The 20,424-nt window shown below is 37.0% G+C and overlaps 1 protein-coding gene across 1 annotated transcript in view; it reads right to left on the reverse strand.

Moving 5' to 3' along the window:
- The window catches only part of LOC145780005 (laminin subunit alpha-5-like), a 156,137-nt gene that overhangs the window by 4,209 nt on the left and 131,504 nt on the right, over nt 1-20,424 (reverse strand). The window contains exons 62-66 of the mRNA XM_082591702.1: nt 15,404-15,552; nt 12,557-12,688; nt 7,486-7,600; nt 7,051-7,300; nt 1,346-1,514 (exon numbers count right to left, since the gene is read on the reverse strand). Coding sequence (XP_082447828.1) covers nt 1,346-1,514; nt 7,051-7,300; nt 7,486-7,600; nt 12,557-12,688; nt 15,404-15,552 — 815 coding nt within the window. The remainder of the gene's footprint in view (nt 1-1,345; nt 1,515-7,050; nt 7,301-7,485; nt 7,601-12,556; nt 12,689-15,403; nt 15,553-20,424) is intronic.

Genomic DNA, 20,424 nt, shown 5'->3' on the forward strand with positions numbered 1-20,424 from the left:
TTACCCGCTACCGTTACTCACAGGAAGCACTTTGTGACGTCAAAACGACCTTGAAAGCGAATGATATTCGTTTGCACTGCGGCATTCAACGTCTTTGTGGAAAACACATCCTAGGTAAAATTTATTGTTACGTAAACACAAGCATGTCAAACTGCCAATCGCTGAGTCCTGCCCGCTTTGGCTTCAGCATATCATTTCTAATGGGGAAAAATCTCCCCACCGCAGCAGAAGAAGGAATGGGGTGTTGTCTGTAATCAAGAGACCTTATGTTTAATAGAGAGACGTTGTAGGTATTTAATAATAGGGTGACTGCACTAGGAAAGCTCAAGGACTTGCTTCTGTCTGAAAAATAAGTCTTCATAATTGACCTTCCGTGACTAGTGTTGGTGTCACTCTTGTCGGTATCAACGTGGCTTGATGTTTCCCGCAATAGTCGAATGATTTCTGCTTTCATTTGTTACGCAGCGTTTCCATAAAAAACCTCCAAACACGAGCAATTTTTGTTTACTTTAAATCGGAAAGTAGTGGGTAGTGGTGGTGCGACAGAAAGAAACATAGTGCCCTACGCTACCCACTACATTGAAAAAAGTAGCGGCCACTGCTGCAACCGCTACTCCAACAAAAATGTAGCGGCACTACCGCTACTTGTAACAAAAAAGTAGCGGCGCTATAAAAGTAACGCGCTACTGCCCACCTTTGGTCATTGATTGAATACGTAGCCTACGTAAAATAGTATAGGCTGTCATACATTATAGGCTACTATTCGTTCACAAAGCCTCTGATTGGCAGACATTCAACAAGAAATAAAATGCAAACAGTAGCCTACTGTATTAGCAATGAAGAGCAGCGTTGCACAAAACAACGTGTTCAACAAACACTTAAAACTAAACTGTTTCAAATTTCAATGCTGCACTAACTGTTATTTTCTTAAATGTCTGAAAAGATTTGGAGACTTTAATCTATATAATTATTGATGCTCACTTCAAAAATTCTAAAAACCGGCTATATCTCTAATTAAGAGTCATTCATTGGAAAAATATATGGAACAAAATGCTTCACAGAAGCCACAAGACCTGATTGCCAATCAATCAAAGTTTTAATGCAGGTTTTATGTTTTAAAAATACTTTGCAATGATTTGGTAAAATAAAAAATACACTTTCGTCTTATTCATTTTTTGTATTTCAGTCGATCCAAGGAACGAAACATCTTTCAGTTATCGGTCTCTACCTTGTGTCTATTTTTGCACAAACCTAATCATTTAATTGAGATTAAGGAATGTTTGATTAATTACCGGTATCAACAAACTCATAAAAAACATAAACGCATCCACTTAAATTTCCTGACCAGTTTCTGTTCCTCCTTCGAAGCACGGGGATACATTGATTCGGAACGATGACCCTTTGCCGAAAGCATCCACTGCTTGATTGTCCACAACTACATCCTTGATGCATCCTTGGAAGTCGGCCAAGTTCCTGCTGCTGATTGGGTTTGCGGCAGAATTCTTAGACACAACCTTAAAAAGAAAGTTCTTTCCAGCCACAAGGTAACCTTGGAATTGGATCACTTTAAGATTTCACAATATTTCGAAAAATAACTTTAGTAAAGAATGTAGGAATATTTGATCAGTGAGGGTTAGGAAAGACGTCTACCTTATGTGGTCGATCCTGCATGCAAATGCGAACCCTAGACCGACAAAAATGAGTCTCTGCTGGAAATATCTACCAGCTAGAGTGCTCAGTGTCACAATTCTTTCTAGTATAGAAGGATTGATGACGTAGGGGAAGGTATGGACTGATGAGCCACTTTTTCACATTAAAAGCTATAATTGGTTAACTAATTACTCTATGATGACGAAATTTCAGCACAACATAGTGTGATCACTTCAGTATATTGTGTAAAAAATTCAACCACATATAATTATCGGATCAACAAAAATATTTGACAACATTGACGGTGATCAGAGTGGTTCAAGGGTGCAAACGCGTTTAGACCCTTGAACCCCGGGTATGGACCCTTGAACCACTCTAATAAATTAGACCTTAAAGATGTTTAGGGAAAACTTTTAAGATACAATTAATACACTGTCAAATGCGCACACTGCTAACAGTTTGCAGAAATAGATTAAACAATATTAAACTGCGAAAAGTCGGTTCAAAACTTTTTAATGTCGACTGTTTGTTTTGGCGTTCCTGCAAGTCTCCTGTATTCTGGAAAAACCTAGTAAGCCAAATTTTTGGAAAAATTCAGTTAAGCCCTTGTTTGGATTTAGGAGGTCTTCCCCCATCTGTTTATCCAGTCAAAGTGCAAGAAACGCTTCTCTGTTTACAGATTTTCAACTGGAAGAACCTAACAAGTCATGTGAGTGATGTATAATGCTTTAGAAAAACCTTTGATTCCTCCAATTTGTGTTCAACAGACTTACTAGGTTTTTCCAGATTACAGGAGAAGTGGTGGGGGGAGGACAAAAACAATTGCTGAGGCATCACCAGCTTCGCTAGCCATTTTATAATATTTTACACTCCACTTACAGTACATAATAATTCCTAAAATAAATGAAACATGTGTATTGTCCCTCAATTAGGCATTGTGCTAACCCATGAACTATGGTTCAAGGGACAACATTTTTGGTGGATCATGGGTCAGAACTGTTGGTGACAAAGTTCCATCTTAGCTTTACTTAATTAGAATGAAGTAAAGTCTAAAATTACTGTACTAAATCCTGCACTATATAGCCCATTACAATTTCTGAATTTTATATCTCGATGCTAGCTATATTTAAATTTCTGTAAAGCTCCAAACGCAAATGAGAAGTTTTACTAAAACACCTCAAAATCACACCCCACCCTCTAACTTGCAAAATTTTAAAAGATTCAATCCAGAACTTTCCAAGATATACTATTGAACTAAATACAACTTATTTAATTGATAAAAAATCTACTATAAGGTTTTATTCGAATTTGGAAGGTTGTGGCTCATGGGTCAGGTATGGTCATGGGTCTATTATACCTTCCCCTACATTAGTTTATTGGGTTAATGATACGTTAAACAGTCAAAGTTTTATTGTTTTGTTTATTTTTTTTCTCATATAAATTGTTTAAAAAAAAATTCACTAGTATCTTTTTTTTCTCTTTTTTCTAAATTTATAAATAATTTATTAAAGTTGAGCATTACAACAGTATATTACATATTTACAAATAGTTCAACATTCAAACGTTTTCGGCTAACTTAAGCCCTCATCAGGAATCTGCAATATTTATAAACTACAATAAATTTTACTTCTTGACAGTGACTACCGTAACTAACTAACTAAACAACTAACTAAAAGCATCGAGAAACACGCAACGATTAAAAGCAATAGAGTGGAAAACACACAGACAGACCAAAAACAAATTACATTAAGAAAAGGCAACTGCATGACTAAGTTACAGATGAATTTGCACCACGGGGAACGTGATACAACTAGTAAATGTTGAGTAGAATGGAGGCGCCTCTCGCAAATAATTGTTTGTTTAAGTTTGGGTTGTGGCGTTTGATTAACAGCGCTTCCTGAATTTTTGTGTCAAATTGGAATTTGCCTTTGCGTAAAATTTTAAATGAGTCAGTAGAGAATTTTTGATCTGTGCAAAAAGAACAATCCATGATAAGGTCTTTGATGGCACTTTTCTTTAAGTCTCTAAAGTTCAGATGCTCCCGTACTCTCGTGGTCAAATGTCTGGTGGACATACCAATGTGTGTCAATGCCGAATCACACGGACATGTAAAACTGTATACGACATTTGATCAGAGAGACAAAGGCGTCTGGGACTTTAGTTGAAAATACGAACTAATTTTGAATGTTTTATAAATAGGAAAAACGTCCACATCAAATTTATTTTTCATAAACTGTCCGATTTTACGAGCAAACGTTTTGGATTCTTTTCCCACAAACGGAATGGACAAGCAATGCTTCACGTTTAACTCATTTTCATCCTTTTCTTTTTGGTTGGAATTCTCAGAGATAAAGCGATTCAATATTTTCTCAAAGTACAATTTTGGATAACCATTATTATAAAACATTTGTTTTAATTTCTCTGTTTCAATATTAAAAAGAGCATCATTGCAGCAAATCATTTTAGCCCGAGCTAATAGGCACATGATCAAACCAGATTTCCATTTCAATGGGCATAATGCATCATCAAAGACCATATCATGGATTGTTCTTTTTGCACAGATCAAAAATTCTCTACTGACTCATTTAAAATTTTACGCAAAGGCAAATCCCAATTTGACACAAAAATTCAGGAAGCGCTGTTAATCAAACGCCACAACCCAAACTTAAACAAACAATTATTTGCGAGAGGCGCCTCCATTCTACTCAACATTTACTAGTTGTATCACGTTCCCCGTGGTGCAAATTCATTTGTGACTTAGTCATGCAGTTGCCTTTTCTTAATGTAATTTGTTTTTGGTCTGTCTGTGTGTTTTCCACTCTATTGCTTTTAATCGTTGCGTGTTTCTCGATGCTTTTAGTTGGTTAGTTACGGTAGTTACTGTCAAGAAGTAAAATTTATTGCAGTTTATAAATATTGCAGATTCCTGATGAGGGCTTAAGTTAGCCGAAAACGTTTGAATGTTGAACTATTTGTAAATATGTAATATACTGCTGTAATGCTCAAACCTGTGTTATTGTTGTGTCTTGCCTGTCTTTGGTATAAAAAAGCAAACTCTCTCCCGAAAATATTTATTAAAGTGTTGCGACCGTGCCATATTTTAAACTGTTTGTCCTGCTTTGGTATCATGCACGCTATAACGTCCGCGTTTTGTCGCTTCTACCTTTTTCTGGACCTCTGCTATGTTTGTCATATATTGTTTTTTTCTCGCTGTGATGGTCAGAAATAAAAACAAACTGAACTGAACTGATAAATGTTCGAATAGTTGTAGGCTACTTGTGAAATGATAGATGAAAATTTTTGAATTTACAAATGGTTCACCACTTCCAGCACATAAAGAAATCAAATTCTGAAAAGCAAACCTCTTCGTCAATTCCAAATAAACATAGGCTACACTACTAGCCTTTGTCACCAACAGTTACTTAAAATTGAGAATAACTTCCAGTTTTACAATCTATTCAATATCGGCTGTAACTCTACAATCGTCTTCAATAGGCTACAGTATACTTTTCATTACAACTTCTAATCCCCATAATACACAACTCTAATAATAATAATTGTAATCAAATCATTTGTATCCAATTTGCTTGGACCAGGAGCTTTCAAAGACTAGGGTGGCCTAATACTAAATCATGATAATTCATTCTTCTGGTCAACAAGTCAAAGAAGTTTTCAGAATCTTACGTAGGCCTACACGAAATTTTCTAGAAGCAGATTGCACAATAAAAGATTGCCTAACTAAAGGTTACTATAGGTCAGTAATGCCAAAACACCAGAATGACACAATCAAACAATTCACCCATTCAAGGACATGAATGCAGCCTGCCGCTAGAACTACGTACACAGAATGTGACCACTCAGGAACCCACTTTTTAAGAACACAACAACTCTGCTGTTGTTGGACACCGTCGTCCCATACTCTAAAATCTACAAAAACGCAGGACTGTGGAGTCGGAGTCGTGACGTCGGAGTCAAAAGGATTTTTGCATGTCCAGAGTCGAAGTCGTTAAAAAATGACCACTTTGATGTGGACTTAGTACAAAACCGTAAACAATAAAATTTTGTTTGCAATCTTTTTTCAAAATATTGTTTCTTGTTCTCCATATTGAGCTCTACAACTTTACTAGAAAATATAAGTGTTTGTTCTTGTTAGTTTTTGTGAAAGTAACCGTTTCAATTTTGATCACAATTTAAAGTGAAATTAAATTTTAAAAAAATGAAAAAGGACAAAACTTTAAAAAAAAATCTGGCAACCCTCCACAATCTGGCAACACTGAAGCTGGAGTCGGGCATTTATAAACCGAGGAGTCAGAGTCCGCACATTTTTCGCTCGACTCCACAGCCCTGAATAAACATGGTCAGCATCCAGGGCTGTAACTTCGTCAGTTGGGGCCCCAGTGCAAACATCCAATATGGACTCTTATTTTTTCAAAGTCTACATATTTCCATGCCCCGCTTAAACGGACCACCCCAACCAAAAGTAGGTTTATGGTAATGTTTTTGTTTTTTTGCTTTTTTTACACGTGCTCAGCGAGATTACACGTCATTAGCGTGCCATCTAAGGGGCTCGGAGGGCACGTGCCCCTTGTAAGAAACGATTTTTTGAAATCCCTTTTTAATTTCAATGTTTTGTTTTTATTGTCACGCTTCAGTGACCTCCCGCCGCATGAGTCATAGTCTCTGTTTTTCATTTTTTGAGATTGTCCTTTTGCGTTCTGATCATATCTTCAAAAATTTCATACTGGTGATGGTAGACTATTTGTTCGTGGATTGCAAGTACCGGTATGTGTCTTCGTGTGTACATGAATAAATTTTTAGTCAGCTTGTCAGTTTGTGATGATTTGAGGCTTAACTTTGGAGCCGTTCTTGTCAGGCAAAATGTACAGCTGTTTGGATGCAGGGTCCGTTTATGATCTTGCAGAATTCGGTTGTTACACCCCATTTCCCAATCATTTTAAAGTTGCAGTAAGAAAACAATATTTTTATGAGGTTGGCTTAAAATTTTTCTGGATTATGATGCATCAGGAGTGGCCGGGAATAGGAAGTCAAAGGTCACTTAAACAAATGCTTCAATTTGTTGGTAAAAAAACTAAAAATGCAAATTTTTATCAGATACTTATCATGTGATTGGTTGGAAGATGGGAGTGGGACCAGTGGTAAGAAAACTTTTCTACCGTGGTCGAAACAGCTAATTCATTGAGCTAACGAGTACACACAAATAGCTGTTTATACTTGGCACTTTCCTTTTTCAGAATACTTTATAACACAGGTAGCCATTGGCCCACTGAAATTGCTAGTTAACAATTGGGTCACTGTGCACAGTTCGCCAATCGTCTGGTTAAATAAATGAACAGTTGACCACTTGTCTTCAAGGTAAAATGTTGAGGATTGTTTGCTTACGTGAAGACCTCCAATATAGAAAGGCATGTTCGTTGCAAACGTGGTCGAATCACCGGCAAGTTCACCTTGACCTTCAATTCCTCCATCAACCATCAGTTGGGTGGAGTTGCCTTTCCTCTCAAACCTCAGTTCGTGCCAATTCCCATCGTTGATCGATCCAGCTGACTTTAACTTCGTTCTCTCGCCATTGAACATGACGCTATACACGACTTTACCCCTCCGCAGATACAAAGCTATGTGCTCATTGCACCTGCATGAACACGATTATGTGAGTGAACATATACGAGTATTCGCAGGGACAAAAGTTACAGTTACGCACAGATAATAATTTATGGTAAGTATTATGGCAAGTGCTCATAATTGACATTGTGACAATGTATGGCGTTGGTGGTATTTGCAGGTTACACCAGCCAGCCAGTGGATAAGGTGAGCTACCTTGTGTCGGACATGAAGAAAATGAGACCTTGCATTTCTGTCGATCTGACGTGAAGCGCAAACCGCCAGTTTCGTGGCTTAAAACGTTTCACGTAATATTTCGAGTAACCCGCTCCTGGAAACAAAAGAAAAGCTTTAATTCTCTGTCGACCAGTGTGGATATTTGAAAGCATTAAAAAAGTTTCCAACCATGAATCGAATTTTCAAATTAAAGAAACAAAATGTTTATCCATGAAGCTTAAAAAAAGTTCGAAAAGCATCAGCTTATATTGAAAAAAAAATTGCTTGTGAAAATCTACGCTCTGGTTTGGCTTTTAAATATTTATCCCCGGACTGACAAAGCCTTGATAGGTTATTCCTGGTAGTTTCGCATAAGTATTACTTGTAGAGACTTTTGACGAAGGGCCGGCTACCGAAATTTGCAGAGTGAAGTTCCCGATTGTTGACGTGTTGTTGCCAGAGAATTATTCCATTCACTAGGTGCCGCTGAATAGAGAGCAGTCCTGAAGTGCGTTGCTCAAGCGCACACCCCGAGGACCGACCCAGTGGCGCTGGCGCTGATCTGGAGTCGGGCGCGTAACCACTGAGCAAACGGGGCGGACATCTATCTCTTTTCTTGAAATAAAATCTTACTTTTGAAAAGGAATGTGCTGCAACGGTGTCAAATTTTAAGCTGATTATCCTGCTTCGGTATCGAATATGTTACAACGTTTGCATTTTGTCGCTTTTACCTTTTTCTAGACATCTGTTATGTTTAGCATATTTTTTTGTTTGATCATCATCATTAAGTTCCTTCCTCTCGTCGAGGGTTGGAGGCAATGAGACGCCAAGTTTCTCTGTTATGAGGTTTTTTTACTGCAATTTTGTAATTAAGTCCTGACCAGTCTTCAATATCATTAGTCCAAATTCTTGGTGGTCTGCCCCTATTTCGTTTGCCGTTCATTTTTCCTTCTAGTAGTTGTCTTTGAATAGAATTATTGCGAATCATGTGGCCAAAATATTTCAATTTTCTTGATTTAATTGTTTGTAGAATTTCCATGTTGGTTTGTATTCTGGATAGCACATCTTTGTTTGTGATTTTATCCTTCCATGAAATTTTAAGCATTCTTCTATAAATCCACATTTCAAATGCCTCAAGTCGTTTAACCATTTGTGATGACAGTGTCCATGTTTCTGCATTGTAAAGTAACGTAGTCCAGATATAACATTTCATAATTCGTTTTCGAGTGTTGATGTTAATTTTGCGTGTTGTTAATGTCTTTTTCATTTTTACGAAGTTGTTTCTTGCTATTTGTATTCGTCTCAATATTTCCGTATCGCATCTGCCATTTTCAGTTATTGTGTGTCCCAGATAGGTAAAGCTTTTGACTTGATCGACCAGCATTCCATCAATAGTAATATTTACACTTGGTACATTTTCTTTTCTTGTAATAATCATCGTTTTCGTCTTGTTTGTGTTGATTTTCATGTAATATTCCTTTCCAATATTGTTCACTTTTTCTATTATTGTTTGGAGAGCTTCTGCTGATTCCGCCAATAGAAGAGTATCATCTGCATACCGTAGGTTGGATAAATGGATATATTCATACCACCTATACTGATACCCTCCATTCCATCAATCTGTCTGAAAATCATTTCAGTATACAGGTTGAATAGACATGGAGATAGTATACATCCCTGGCGAACTCCACGTTTTATGTCCATTGCACCAGATAAACCATCTTCCATCTGAATAAACGCCTTTTGCGTCCAATATAGATTAGCTATCAGTCGCAGATCTTTTCCATTTAAACCTATATCAGCCAAACATTGCATCAATTTTTCGTGTTTAACTCGGTCAAATGCCTTTTCATAGTCTATAAAGCAGGTATAAACATCTTTATTGATTTGGTGGTAACGTTCACATATAGTTCTCATATTGAAAATTCCTTCCCGTGTTCCCTTTCCCGGCATAAAACCACTTTGAGTTTCATTAATTTCATTTTCGATAATTTTTCTATTTCTTCTAAGAACAACTCTCAGCAAAATTTTTAGTATATGACTCATCAGACTAAGGGTTCTAAATTCTGTACACTGTGTGGCTTTTGGCTTCTTCGGCAGTTTGACAAGAATGGATTCATTCATTTCTAGTGGAATGTGGCCATTCATGTAGATGTTATTACATAAGTTATAAATATGTTTTAGTCCTTCACAATCTAAAGCTCTTATCATTTCCGTTGTTATTTGATCTTTACCAGGAGCTTTATGGCTTTATCAAATTCAGATTCCAGTATTGGTTCACCTTCTTCATTATTAATAGCAGGAATATTTCCTCTCTCATCTCCATACAAGTCGCTAATATACTCTTCCCATCTTCGCGGCACCAGATCTCGGTCGAAAATCATTTTTCCGTCTTTATTCTTGATGCAATTGTTTTGTCTTGCTTTTGACTTTCTACATTACCAGTCATTTCTTTAACTTTTTGATACATATCTCGTGACTTGTGCGTAGCTTCTAATTGTTCTATAGTTTCACACTGTTCATCCCACCACTTTTGTTTTGCTGTTTGGCACTTATGATTTATTTCTTTATGTAGCTTAAAATACTGGATGTTATTGTCTTTATTTCTTTTTCTTTCTATCATCAAGTCTAGAATCTCTTGATTCATCCATGGTTGCTTAGAGGCTTTTTTCTTTTGTTTTAAAACTTTTTTGCTTGCATCATTCAAGTTCTTCTGTATTTCATGCCATTGGTTTTCAATCATGTTCTCAGTGTCGCCTTCTTGTGGTCCAGATTCGTTGTTCAATAGGGCAAATTTGTTGTTCACCAAAAGATTGTACTGCCGTTTCGTTTCTTCAATTGTAAGTTGATTCATATCTAACTGTTCCAAAATATGGTTTGGTTTCGTTTTTTTAAGTTTTATTTGCACCTTTACAACAACTGGATTATGATCAGAGTTTATGTCAGCTCCTGGATACGTTTTGGCTTGTTTTATTGAGTTCTTGAATCTTTGATTTATCATAATGAAGTCAATTTGGTTACGATATTGATCTCCAGGGCTATGCCATGTGTATAGTCGTCTAGGTGGTTGTTGAAATAAAGTGTTTGCTATTATCAGCTGGTTGAATTTGCAAAATTCCAATAGTCGTCTTCCTCGTTGGTCCATTTCTCCCAAACCATAATGTCCTGTTATTGGAAATTCATATTGGTTTCCAACTTTCGCATTCCAGTCTCCCATTATGAACGTAATTTCATTCCTTTTGGTATATGATAAAACATTGTTTATATTGTCATAGAATTCTTCTATTTCTTCATCTGTATGATCTTGTGTTGGTGCATATACCTGTATGACATTTATGTTGAAAGGGGTTCCTTGCTTTTGTTTGATAGTCAGAAGTAAAAACGTAACTAATCTCGACAGCTTCGCATGCTCGTGAACGTTTAAAGCAGCGACTTGAGCCAAGTCATCGAGATTGACAGAGGGAAGCATTCGCTTGTTAAATTGTTGTCTGCAAATTATTTCATTCACTAGATGCCGTTAAATGAAATTCTGTCTTTCGTGCAGGCCCGTAGCCAGCCGGGGCCAGGGGGGTCCTCGCCCCCCCCCCACAAAAAATTTTGCCCCTTCTGGCAAAATCCCAACATTCTCGAGCAACAGCTACAATTATAATGATTTTGCCCATCTTTCCCGTTGCAGAGCTCCAACCTAGGCCCAATTAACTACAATTGTTTTGTTGGAGCTGGTATACAAGTCCCCCCCTCCCCCTTGGTAACTCATGACAAAGACAGGACTCAACCAAACATATAGGGTGAAACTACTTTACCTTTGCTTTATTGTTCACACACTTCAATCCACATGTTTTGGTCAATTCCTCGTGAGACCAGTGTTGGTCTCACGAGGAATTGGTCTCACGAGGAGTTGGTCTCACGAGGAGACTCAAGAGACCAGTGTTGGTCTTAACACTAATCTGGGAGCTGGTATACAAGTCCCCCCCCCTTGGTAACTCATGACAAAGACAGGACTCGACCAAACATATAGGGTGAAACTACTTTACCATTGCTTTACTGTTCACACACTTCAATTCACATGTTTTGGTCAATTCCTCTTTATCATGAGTTGCCAAGGGGGGGGGGGGGGACTTGTATACCAGCTACCTAATCTGATATATTTCAATTTTTGTGGATACCGGTATTTAAGAGGTTTTTAAATTTTTTCGACCCCCCTAACAAAAAGTTAGTCCCCCCCCTTGCTCTGCGGTCTGTCTACGGCCCTGCTTTCGTGCGTTGCCCAAAAGCTGTACGAATTTAATCTTTTCAGTTCCCGTTTACAAAACTGCTAAGCTACCAAGGGGAGGAATCAACTTTTGTAATTCGGATTATTATGAGATGGCCGTTGAAGCGCTTTGTTGACAATGACATGAATACTTTCAGGAATCGCAGCTGTTTTTCCCCTCATGGACCTATTTACTTTTGTGCTGAACAACCCACCTTAGTGCAAGTGTAAAATTTAAAACTGATCCCGACAAAAATTATCGTGGAAAAGTATTTGACAACGGAAAAAATAAGAGCCCAAAGCAATATTAATTTCAAAATATGATGGAACGCACGTTTTTACAATAGTGGAAAACTACATAAAGTATCACATAATAAATCCAGTGGCGTAGCCAAGGGGAGGGTTTTGGGGGTTACAACCCCCCCTTTGGCACGCGTGTGACGTCACGATATTGAGAATGATGCTTTCAGTCTAAAAAAATTTGCTTAATTTTAAACAAAATTGCATTAAAAGAGCAAGTTTTGCCAATGCCAAACATTTTAGCCAGGAATTAGCAACAAGAAAACATAGAGACTTAGCTTTATTTCCGAAAAATGCCGAAGAAAACATGATCTTATCCTTTTGCTATGCCACCAGACACCACCATTTTACAAGAATATTCGTAACTACATTTTTGTTGAAAACGCTCTCAGAATGCACCAAATTCAAAGTAATTTTTCAAAATTTTCTGGGGGAGGCCCCCCAGACCCCCCGCCGTTGGGTCGTCAAAACCCCCCCCTTTCAAAATTCTTGGCTACGCTACTGAATAAATCCACCTACCATTGTATCTGTACCCGCTCACTTGCGGCTGGTAAGGAAGTGTGCAGGCCACGTCGTAACCTTCTCTTATGGAATCGATGGATACGACGAGATTGTTAGCTCTGTTGCCCTGTCTGGTCCTGTGCTTGCGCCCTAACCAAGCAATCACAGCTTTAAATACAAGCGATAACCGGAGAGATTACAAACTTATAGCCTGTTTGGAGAGCTTTTAGGTCATGTGTCTTGTGAATTTCGCTTTTTACTGGTTGTGCAGCAGAGCACGATGACGGAGTAAATAATGATTATATCAATAACAACTTTGCTTGTGATAATCAAGGAGCTTATTAGTTATTCTTACAAGGACACGCAAAGCAATTGATTTGATGCCTGGTACAGTCTTTCGCTGGTTTTTGTCTGTTGTGGATTTTTTTTTGTCGTATTGGTAACTTGTAGCCTACCGTGCTACTCTAACAGACGAAATAAAAGTTTTCTCTCTTGTATCAAAATTTTCCTTTGCCGCTAGTTTGCTACAATGCATTTCAAAACAAGTTGAAATGCCAGGAGCAACCCCTCAACAGAGTCGGTCCATAGTAGGCTATACTAGCTTAGTGGCAGGGTGATTTTGCCTTCAGCTCTGATGCTGGCAGATCTGAGAATTCCAGGTCGGGTCAAACCACGACTTTACAGACAGTACCGATTGTGTTCTTTCTTGCATAACACAGTGGGAATAAGTCGAGTAATAATGTGATGACATCGTAAACTTGGTATAAATTAAAAAATGAGCTCTGTCGGTAAAAGACCTTAGCTGTTGTAGAGCAAAAATAAATAAAAGCCGTAACATTAGTGAGTCGGTCCACACGTGGCTGAGCGACTGCTGGAAGGGAAGCTATCATCTTCGTTGACATCTAAGGGAAGCAAGCAAACAAACAAACAAATATAAAGTTTTTCCAGATGGAATAGATGCTGTGGCGTGCTTCGTGTAATGGTCAGATATTCTGTAATCAGTGATTTAACACTTTCCCCCCTAAAGATTGTATTGTTTTATTTTATTTTTTGTGAGAACTTGTTTAAGTTTGTATCTTGTGTTTCGCATTTTGCTTTACGCGTTTTTAGTGACCGCATCATTGGTCGCTGTTTAATACGTTTTCCTGTCAGCGTTGCGGCATTCCAACTCTAATTGTAATGCTAAGTTCAATCGTCCTATAGTGCGCAACTATGTGGGCGTTTACGTTGCTAGTTTATGTTGAAGTCTGAGTACTGGTTGAGATTCAAATAAAGTAATCGTTTGCGTATGACAGTTCGTCAGAGATAGTTAGACAGGTAACAGCAGAAGGAATAGATCTAATTGTCTTTTAGAGATCCAGTGCTAAATCTCCTTTTTTTTCTTCTGCATAATTTTTGTGCTATTGAAGCTCACATGTTTGAAAATAGAAAGTGGCTGATAAATCGTAATCGCTAATTATTTTGGATATCGTAAACTTTAATTAAATCAAATGTAGTTATTACTATCTGAAGCCTTTACAAATTGTTTCACCTAACGGATCATCAGAAGGTCTTATTCAAATAGAATCTAATTTAATCTAATTTAATAGATTCTATTTGAATAAGACCTTCTGATGATCCGTTAGGTGAAACAATTTGTAAAGGCTTCAGATAGTAATAACTACATTTGATTTAATTCGCTCTGCTTTGCCTTTTTGCTTGGCATTGAGCACTTTTTGTAGTATTAATAGTTTTCATTGTTGTAAACTTTAATTACATGCATGGATACTCTTTGGCCACTTGGACAGTTCTTTTGCTAAAGTGCCCTGATAACCTAATTTATAAATCTGTCTTTGATTTCTGACTCGGACTTTGCTCGTACTGATTGCATCACATAGCTGGTCAGTTACTGTCACTTATTACGTTGATTCAACGTTTGCGCACGTTAGTCAATGTGAAAGAGGACTAGTGTGCTTATACGACCCAGGCTACGTACGATCTCACTGAACATTTGGATTTAAAACATTTTTAATTACTTTGCTTTGGGCATAACCTACTTTCATAGATGGTTGAAACAATTTTTTAACTTGTACGTTTGCTAATTGTACTTTGAATTTGGCTAAAAATCATCTCTTCAGCGGATCGTTCCTTTTTACGTTGATGCTATCTCTGCGAGCGTTGTACCAATGTGGAAGGAGATTAATTCGCTGCGTATGAACTTTGGTTTCACTTTTCAATCTCGTTTCGAACAAGTTGTCTTGACCGCGCGTTGAAATCCTCTGCAATTTCTATTTTTGGACATCATTGCTATAACAGTGCATGGCCCTTTTCTAACCTGGAGTCTGGAGATACCATAAACACTCCAGACAAACAAGTGTTAGGCATTCCAGAGTAGGCAGAATCTAGATTATAATTATTCTCATTATCAATTATATGATTGAACCACTTATTCACTATTCAATCATTACTCGAATTCCTTTTGGTTTTAGATAAATATTCATTACTGTCTCAATTTATCCTCGGACTGACAAAGTCTTGATTGGTTATTCCTTGTAGTTTCGCATACTTGTAAAGGCTCTGGACGCAGGGCAGTTTACCGAGATTGGCAGAGTGAAGTTTTCCGATTGTTGAAGTGTTGTTTGTTCTTTCATCGTCTAGCAACAGTTTGAACTCACGAAAATAAAATAATTGAGATTTATAAGCTACCTCTCGTCATCGAAGTAATTGTAATGCCGACAGCGGTTCTGCTGTTCTCAGGGACGTCTATCAATTTAATTCGAACTCACTTCAAATATTTCTCATCACGTCAAATAAAAGCACAAAAACAGCCTCTCAAAAATGCAACTCGCTGAACATTTACCAAGCCAGCAGTTAGGCAAAACTCACGTCGGTTTCGGTTGCGTCTTCGGCGTAAGGAAGAAGGCGTTTTGTTTGTGCAAGCATTGAAGAGAGGTCTTCCTCCGCAAGTAGTGCCTCCTACTCCACATTGTATGCCGGTGGTGAGAAGATGCTTTTCACTGTTGCTACTGTGTCGTCTGTCGGACACAATTAGAAAATATTATTTCGAGTTTTAGTTTTGTAGAACACATTGGTTGCTGGCAAGAAAGTTTAATTTGTCGACAAGTGATATTGGTACTTCATCGGCCGCCAATCTTTTGAACTCCATAGACCACTAAATGTATAATTTCAAGTTTGGTGTACCACTGATATGAATTTAGAAAGTAAGTCAAATAAAGGCAGGAATAGGCCTGCTGTTGTTGTTTCAGAATTTTTCCTGCCTCAATTACAAGTTCTGGGTATCAATGTTCCAGCTTCAAATAATAATTTCTTCACGTCTCTATTTACATTTCCATATCACTGAAAAGGAGCTTGAAGTCACTGTGTTCAATTTTATGTATAGCCTATACACAGGGTTAGAAGTAACGAATAGTTGCTGTCACTATTCGATAGCGTTATTTATTGCTTTCTGAATATCGAATGCTTATACCCATTCCTTTTGAAAATAAATATCGAATGCGCGTTATTCACTGCTTTTTTATGCAAGCAACGAAATCATTATTCGTTTTTCACTAATCGATATTTAGGAGAACTGCTGAATCATTTTTTGTTGTTCACTTACTTCGTCGTCAAAACGAATTTACGAGATTTAGTTTTTGGATGACTATCCGACCTAGTCCCCTTCCGGTTTTCGAACTTTAAAGGATTAAGGAAAATTTTGTGGCAAAGTTAAAGTTAAACTGCTAGTTTTGTTTCATCTGTGCTGTTAGTAATTATTTATTATTTTAATTTTAATTATTTTTAGTAATTGCTATTCATTGTTTTTTTTAAGTATCGATAGCGGAAAGTCTTTGCTTTTTGGGCACTATCGAACAGTGAAATAGTCATTGCTTTTTGACTAACGACTTTCAACCCTGCCTATACATTAACATTATACTTCACGAACAGCAAAAACAAACCGGCAATACAAAGGCATATCAACAATCTAGAGATGAGCTCAATCGCTCTTCTGGTGTAAACTAAGTTAAACTGCCACAGGGTGTTTAAGGCGTCACACATTTTTGACTTCGACTCCGATCCTGTTTGCCACAAATAGATTCCGAGTCCGGTTCGACAGTTGCGCTTAACTAAACTTCTCTTCCCACGTGATATCAGCATGGCTGATTTAATTAAGAATTGTCGTAACACTATTGAGCATTTGTGTTACCCATATCACCTATGTTATCTAACCAAAATTGTGTGGCCGATGTTGTTTTAAAATAGCCTGTGCCTCAGCTGGTGTGGCGAAGTTTTAGTTGTCTTTTGCAATGTTTTCAAACCCAAGCCAATACATTTTCCCCTCTGCATAGCATGAAAAACACAAATTTTCGAATGTCACATTTAATAAGATTTTAAGATCTGCAGACGATGAATCAAAGTAAAAAGGAAATAATTTTGCAAACTGAACATTGCCAAAATAGAGTTGCCAATGAAAAATTAAATTTATTTATTATTAAGATATATTTTACTGTATGTAGGCTATACATAAAAGTGAAAAGTGTTAAATTTCTTTCAGCTGTTTTCAATTTAATTTCACTTATCAATCTGTTTGAAAAAAACTCCTGCTTACGTTTCCACAATAAATGGCATTCCTGATCCGGATCCTCTTTTTCTAAAAAACATCAAAAATCTGGATCCGCTCCTCATTTCCGCAACAATTGCTATTGAGAAAGAAATACCTCGTCTACCAGTTCCAATTAAATTCTTCGTTTTTCTTTGATATGCTTTTGTCGTTTAAACATTGCTCTTGACTAATTTGTATTCAACAACCACAACTGTTTGCAGCTGAATTCGAGAGTCTGTGCTTGCAAAAAAGACCGAACGTCAACGTGAGTCTGTGACGTCACAAAGCGTGAAAAGGGTTTGTTACCTTATCGCAATTGACCTACACCTCTACGTTGCACTTACGACATATTTACGGCTGGACTAATACAATGCACTGATGTAAAACGTAGGTGCATTTATATGTTTGCCGATTCTGTGAGGGAAAATATGGCATACAAGATTGTACAAGGATCGCACAAGACCTACAAGCGGCAGCATGGCTCTCGCGTGCCAGGATTTGGATCACGCTGAACTAAAGTAAAAAGTATTATGACTTAAAACCATAGTTGCCAACTCTCATTTTCAAATGTCGCTAGATATGCTTAAGTCATATTAGGTTTTACTATAGCTGGGTGATGTTACATTGGTGTGCTGGTGCACTCGTGTTTATTTCAAGACTGTATAAGGTCTTGAACATATAATTATTCTATTCAACAATAAATACTATTAATATTACAAAAAGTGCTCAATTCCAAGCAAAAAGCCAAGCAGAGCAAATTACATGAAATTATTTCTTTCTAAAATTTCTACAGCCTGTTTCACCCTAAAAGGGGTGTTATCAGAAGATCCTTATTCAAATAGAATTCTAAATGTTAATAAAAATATTATAATTGAATAATAGAATTATTCAAATAGATTCTATTTGAATAAGGTTCTATTTGAATTCAAATAGATTGAATAAGGACCTTCTGATGATCCCCTCTTAGGGTGAAACAGGCTGTAGAGTAGAGGTTTTATAAAGTAATAACTATATTTAAAGTAATTACTCCGTTCATAATGCGTTTTGTTACTCATCATTTTTTTTTCTTCTGCAAACCATCAAAAATTATACACGCCACAACTCCACTGATTGGCTATCGCTGCTTTATGACGTCATTTGTTTCTTACTTTTTTGTATCACGAAAATTATCGATATATTTTGTGATCAAAACTCCAATCAACCAACTTTGCAATGAAAATATTGTCCCAGCAAGAAGAAACAGTGTCTTCTACCACATTCCTTTCTTCTGGAGTTGCTCAGGGTTCTGTTCTCGGCCCTGTCCTGTTTTTCCTCTACATAAAACCTCTGTTTGACATCATAAAGCGACATGGGTTTTCATACCACTCATATGCTGATGATATACAATTGTATTTGCGTGTTACTGATGAAGATTCATTGTGTTGTATTAAATCAAAATTCCAAAAATGTATGGTTGATATCTCAAATTGGATGTCTTATAATATGTTGGAACTGAATCAAGAAAAATGTGAGTTTATTGTAATTTCTCCGAAACGGTGTATTTCAAAGTTTAACGACATGACCCTTACCTTGAGTAATATCAATCTTTCTTCTTCTATCTCAATATATTGCTTGGTGTAACGTTAAATCAACATTTGTGTTTAGAAAACTTTGTCACTGACACTGTTAAATCTTTCTTGTTTCATCTCAGAAATGTTAGTTCCATCAGACAGTTCATAAATATTGATGCTTGTAAAACTTTAACTTATGCACTTGTAACATCCAAATTCATTGTTAAATAACATTGTGCTATTTTGCGTTTTCAAAGAGTTCAGAATGCTGCCGCTCGGCTAATTACTTTAACACGTAAACGTGAGCATATCACTCCCATACTAACATCCCTGCATTGGCTTCCAGTATTGTATCGTATTCGCTTCAAAATATGTCTATTTATTTATAAAGTTTTCCATGGTTTTGCTCCGAACTATCTGGACACTTTGCTTGTTCATTGTAAACCTGCCAGAACTTTGCGTTTTCAACATCAATTGCTCTTGTGCAACCCTTCATATAAGACACAATATGGAAATCGCACCTTCCCAGTTGTTGCTGCCAGTTGCTGGAATTGTTTGCCTATTTGTGTAAAAGAAGCTGAAAATTTACATGAATTCAAAGCTCGCTTAAAAACGTTCTATTTCAATGAACATAATGACTGACAGTATCGTATTAATTACACTGGTCTACACAAAATTTCAGGTTTGGGTTTTGACAACTCATTTTAGCTAATTTTGGGGCGCTGAATCCGAAAATGAACTCAGATTTTCTCTATCACATCACGTTTTTGAGATATGAAATATCCCTAATTTTTGAAAAAAATCAATTTTTGCCCCCCCTCTGTTGTCAAAACAAGGAATTCTGATGCAATAAACACTGTTTTACCTGCAATAATCTAGCTTTAATTAGCAAACAAGCATTCTATATTATATTTCACACAAATTTGCGTTGTCTTTATTAAAATTTCATGCCTTGGAATAAAAAATAGGCGTGCAAAAGAGCAACCACATTAACATCAAACGCTACATTATGCTGACGAACATGTCAAAAGGACAGTGACAAGGTATTATCTGAATTATAGCCTACAGTTCACACAATATGCACATAGACATTCCAATGGAGTGCAGAAATTCTGAAGACACACACAGAAATAGCAAAGTGCCAAAATAAAGATTGACTCAAAGGGACTTGGGCAGGGCGAGTTCAGAAACAGTCAAAAAAAGAGCTTTCATAAAATATGAACTCTTCACTTATAAGCTTAAAAATGCTCTTTTGAGGGACTTTCTTTTATGAGCAGCAGCTGGAATTTCTCTTAAAACTCCAGCAATAGTCGGCCATCATATGACAATCCCACCGACCTTGATAACGTTCCTCCATAATTTTAATATCCTGGTGGAAACGTTCACCCTGTTCTTCACTAACTTTCCCAAGGTTTTCTGAAAACTCATCCGCATGGCTCTTCAAATAGTGAACTTTGATGCTCATTCTGCATCCTAAATCTTCAAAACTAAGCAGTAGCTCCCTTAAGAGATCTTTATAATTTTCTGCTTTTCTGTTTTCCAAAAAATTTCTCACAACAGCACCGAAAGCATTCCAAGCTCTAGCCTCGAATGGCAACATTGATTTTACAAAACTTTCATCCTTTAACAATTGCCTGATTTGTGGTCCATTGAAAATCCCAGCTCTTTTTTTCTCTTCACTGAGACCAGGAAAAGCATAACATATATACTTAAAACACTCTCCTTCATGATCCAAAGCTTTTACATATTGTTTCATG

The sequence above is a fragment of the Aplidium turbinatum genome, chromosome 11 (assembly GCF_918807975.1).
Source record: "Aplidium turbinatum chromosome 11, kaAplTurb1.1, whole genome shotgun sequence".
Classification (NCBI taxonomy): Eukaryota; Metazoa; Chordata; class Ascidiacea; order Aplousobranchia; family Polyclinidae; genus Aplidium; species Aplidium turbinatum.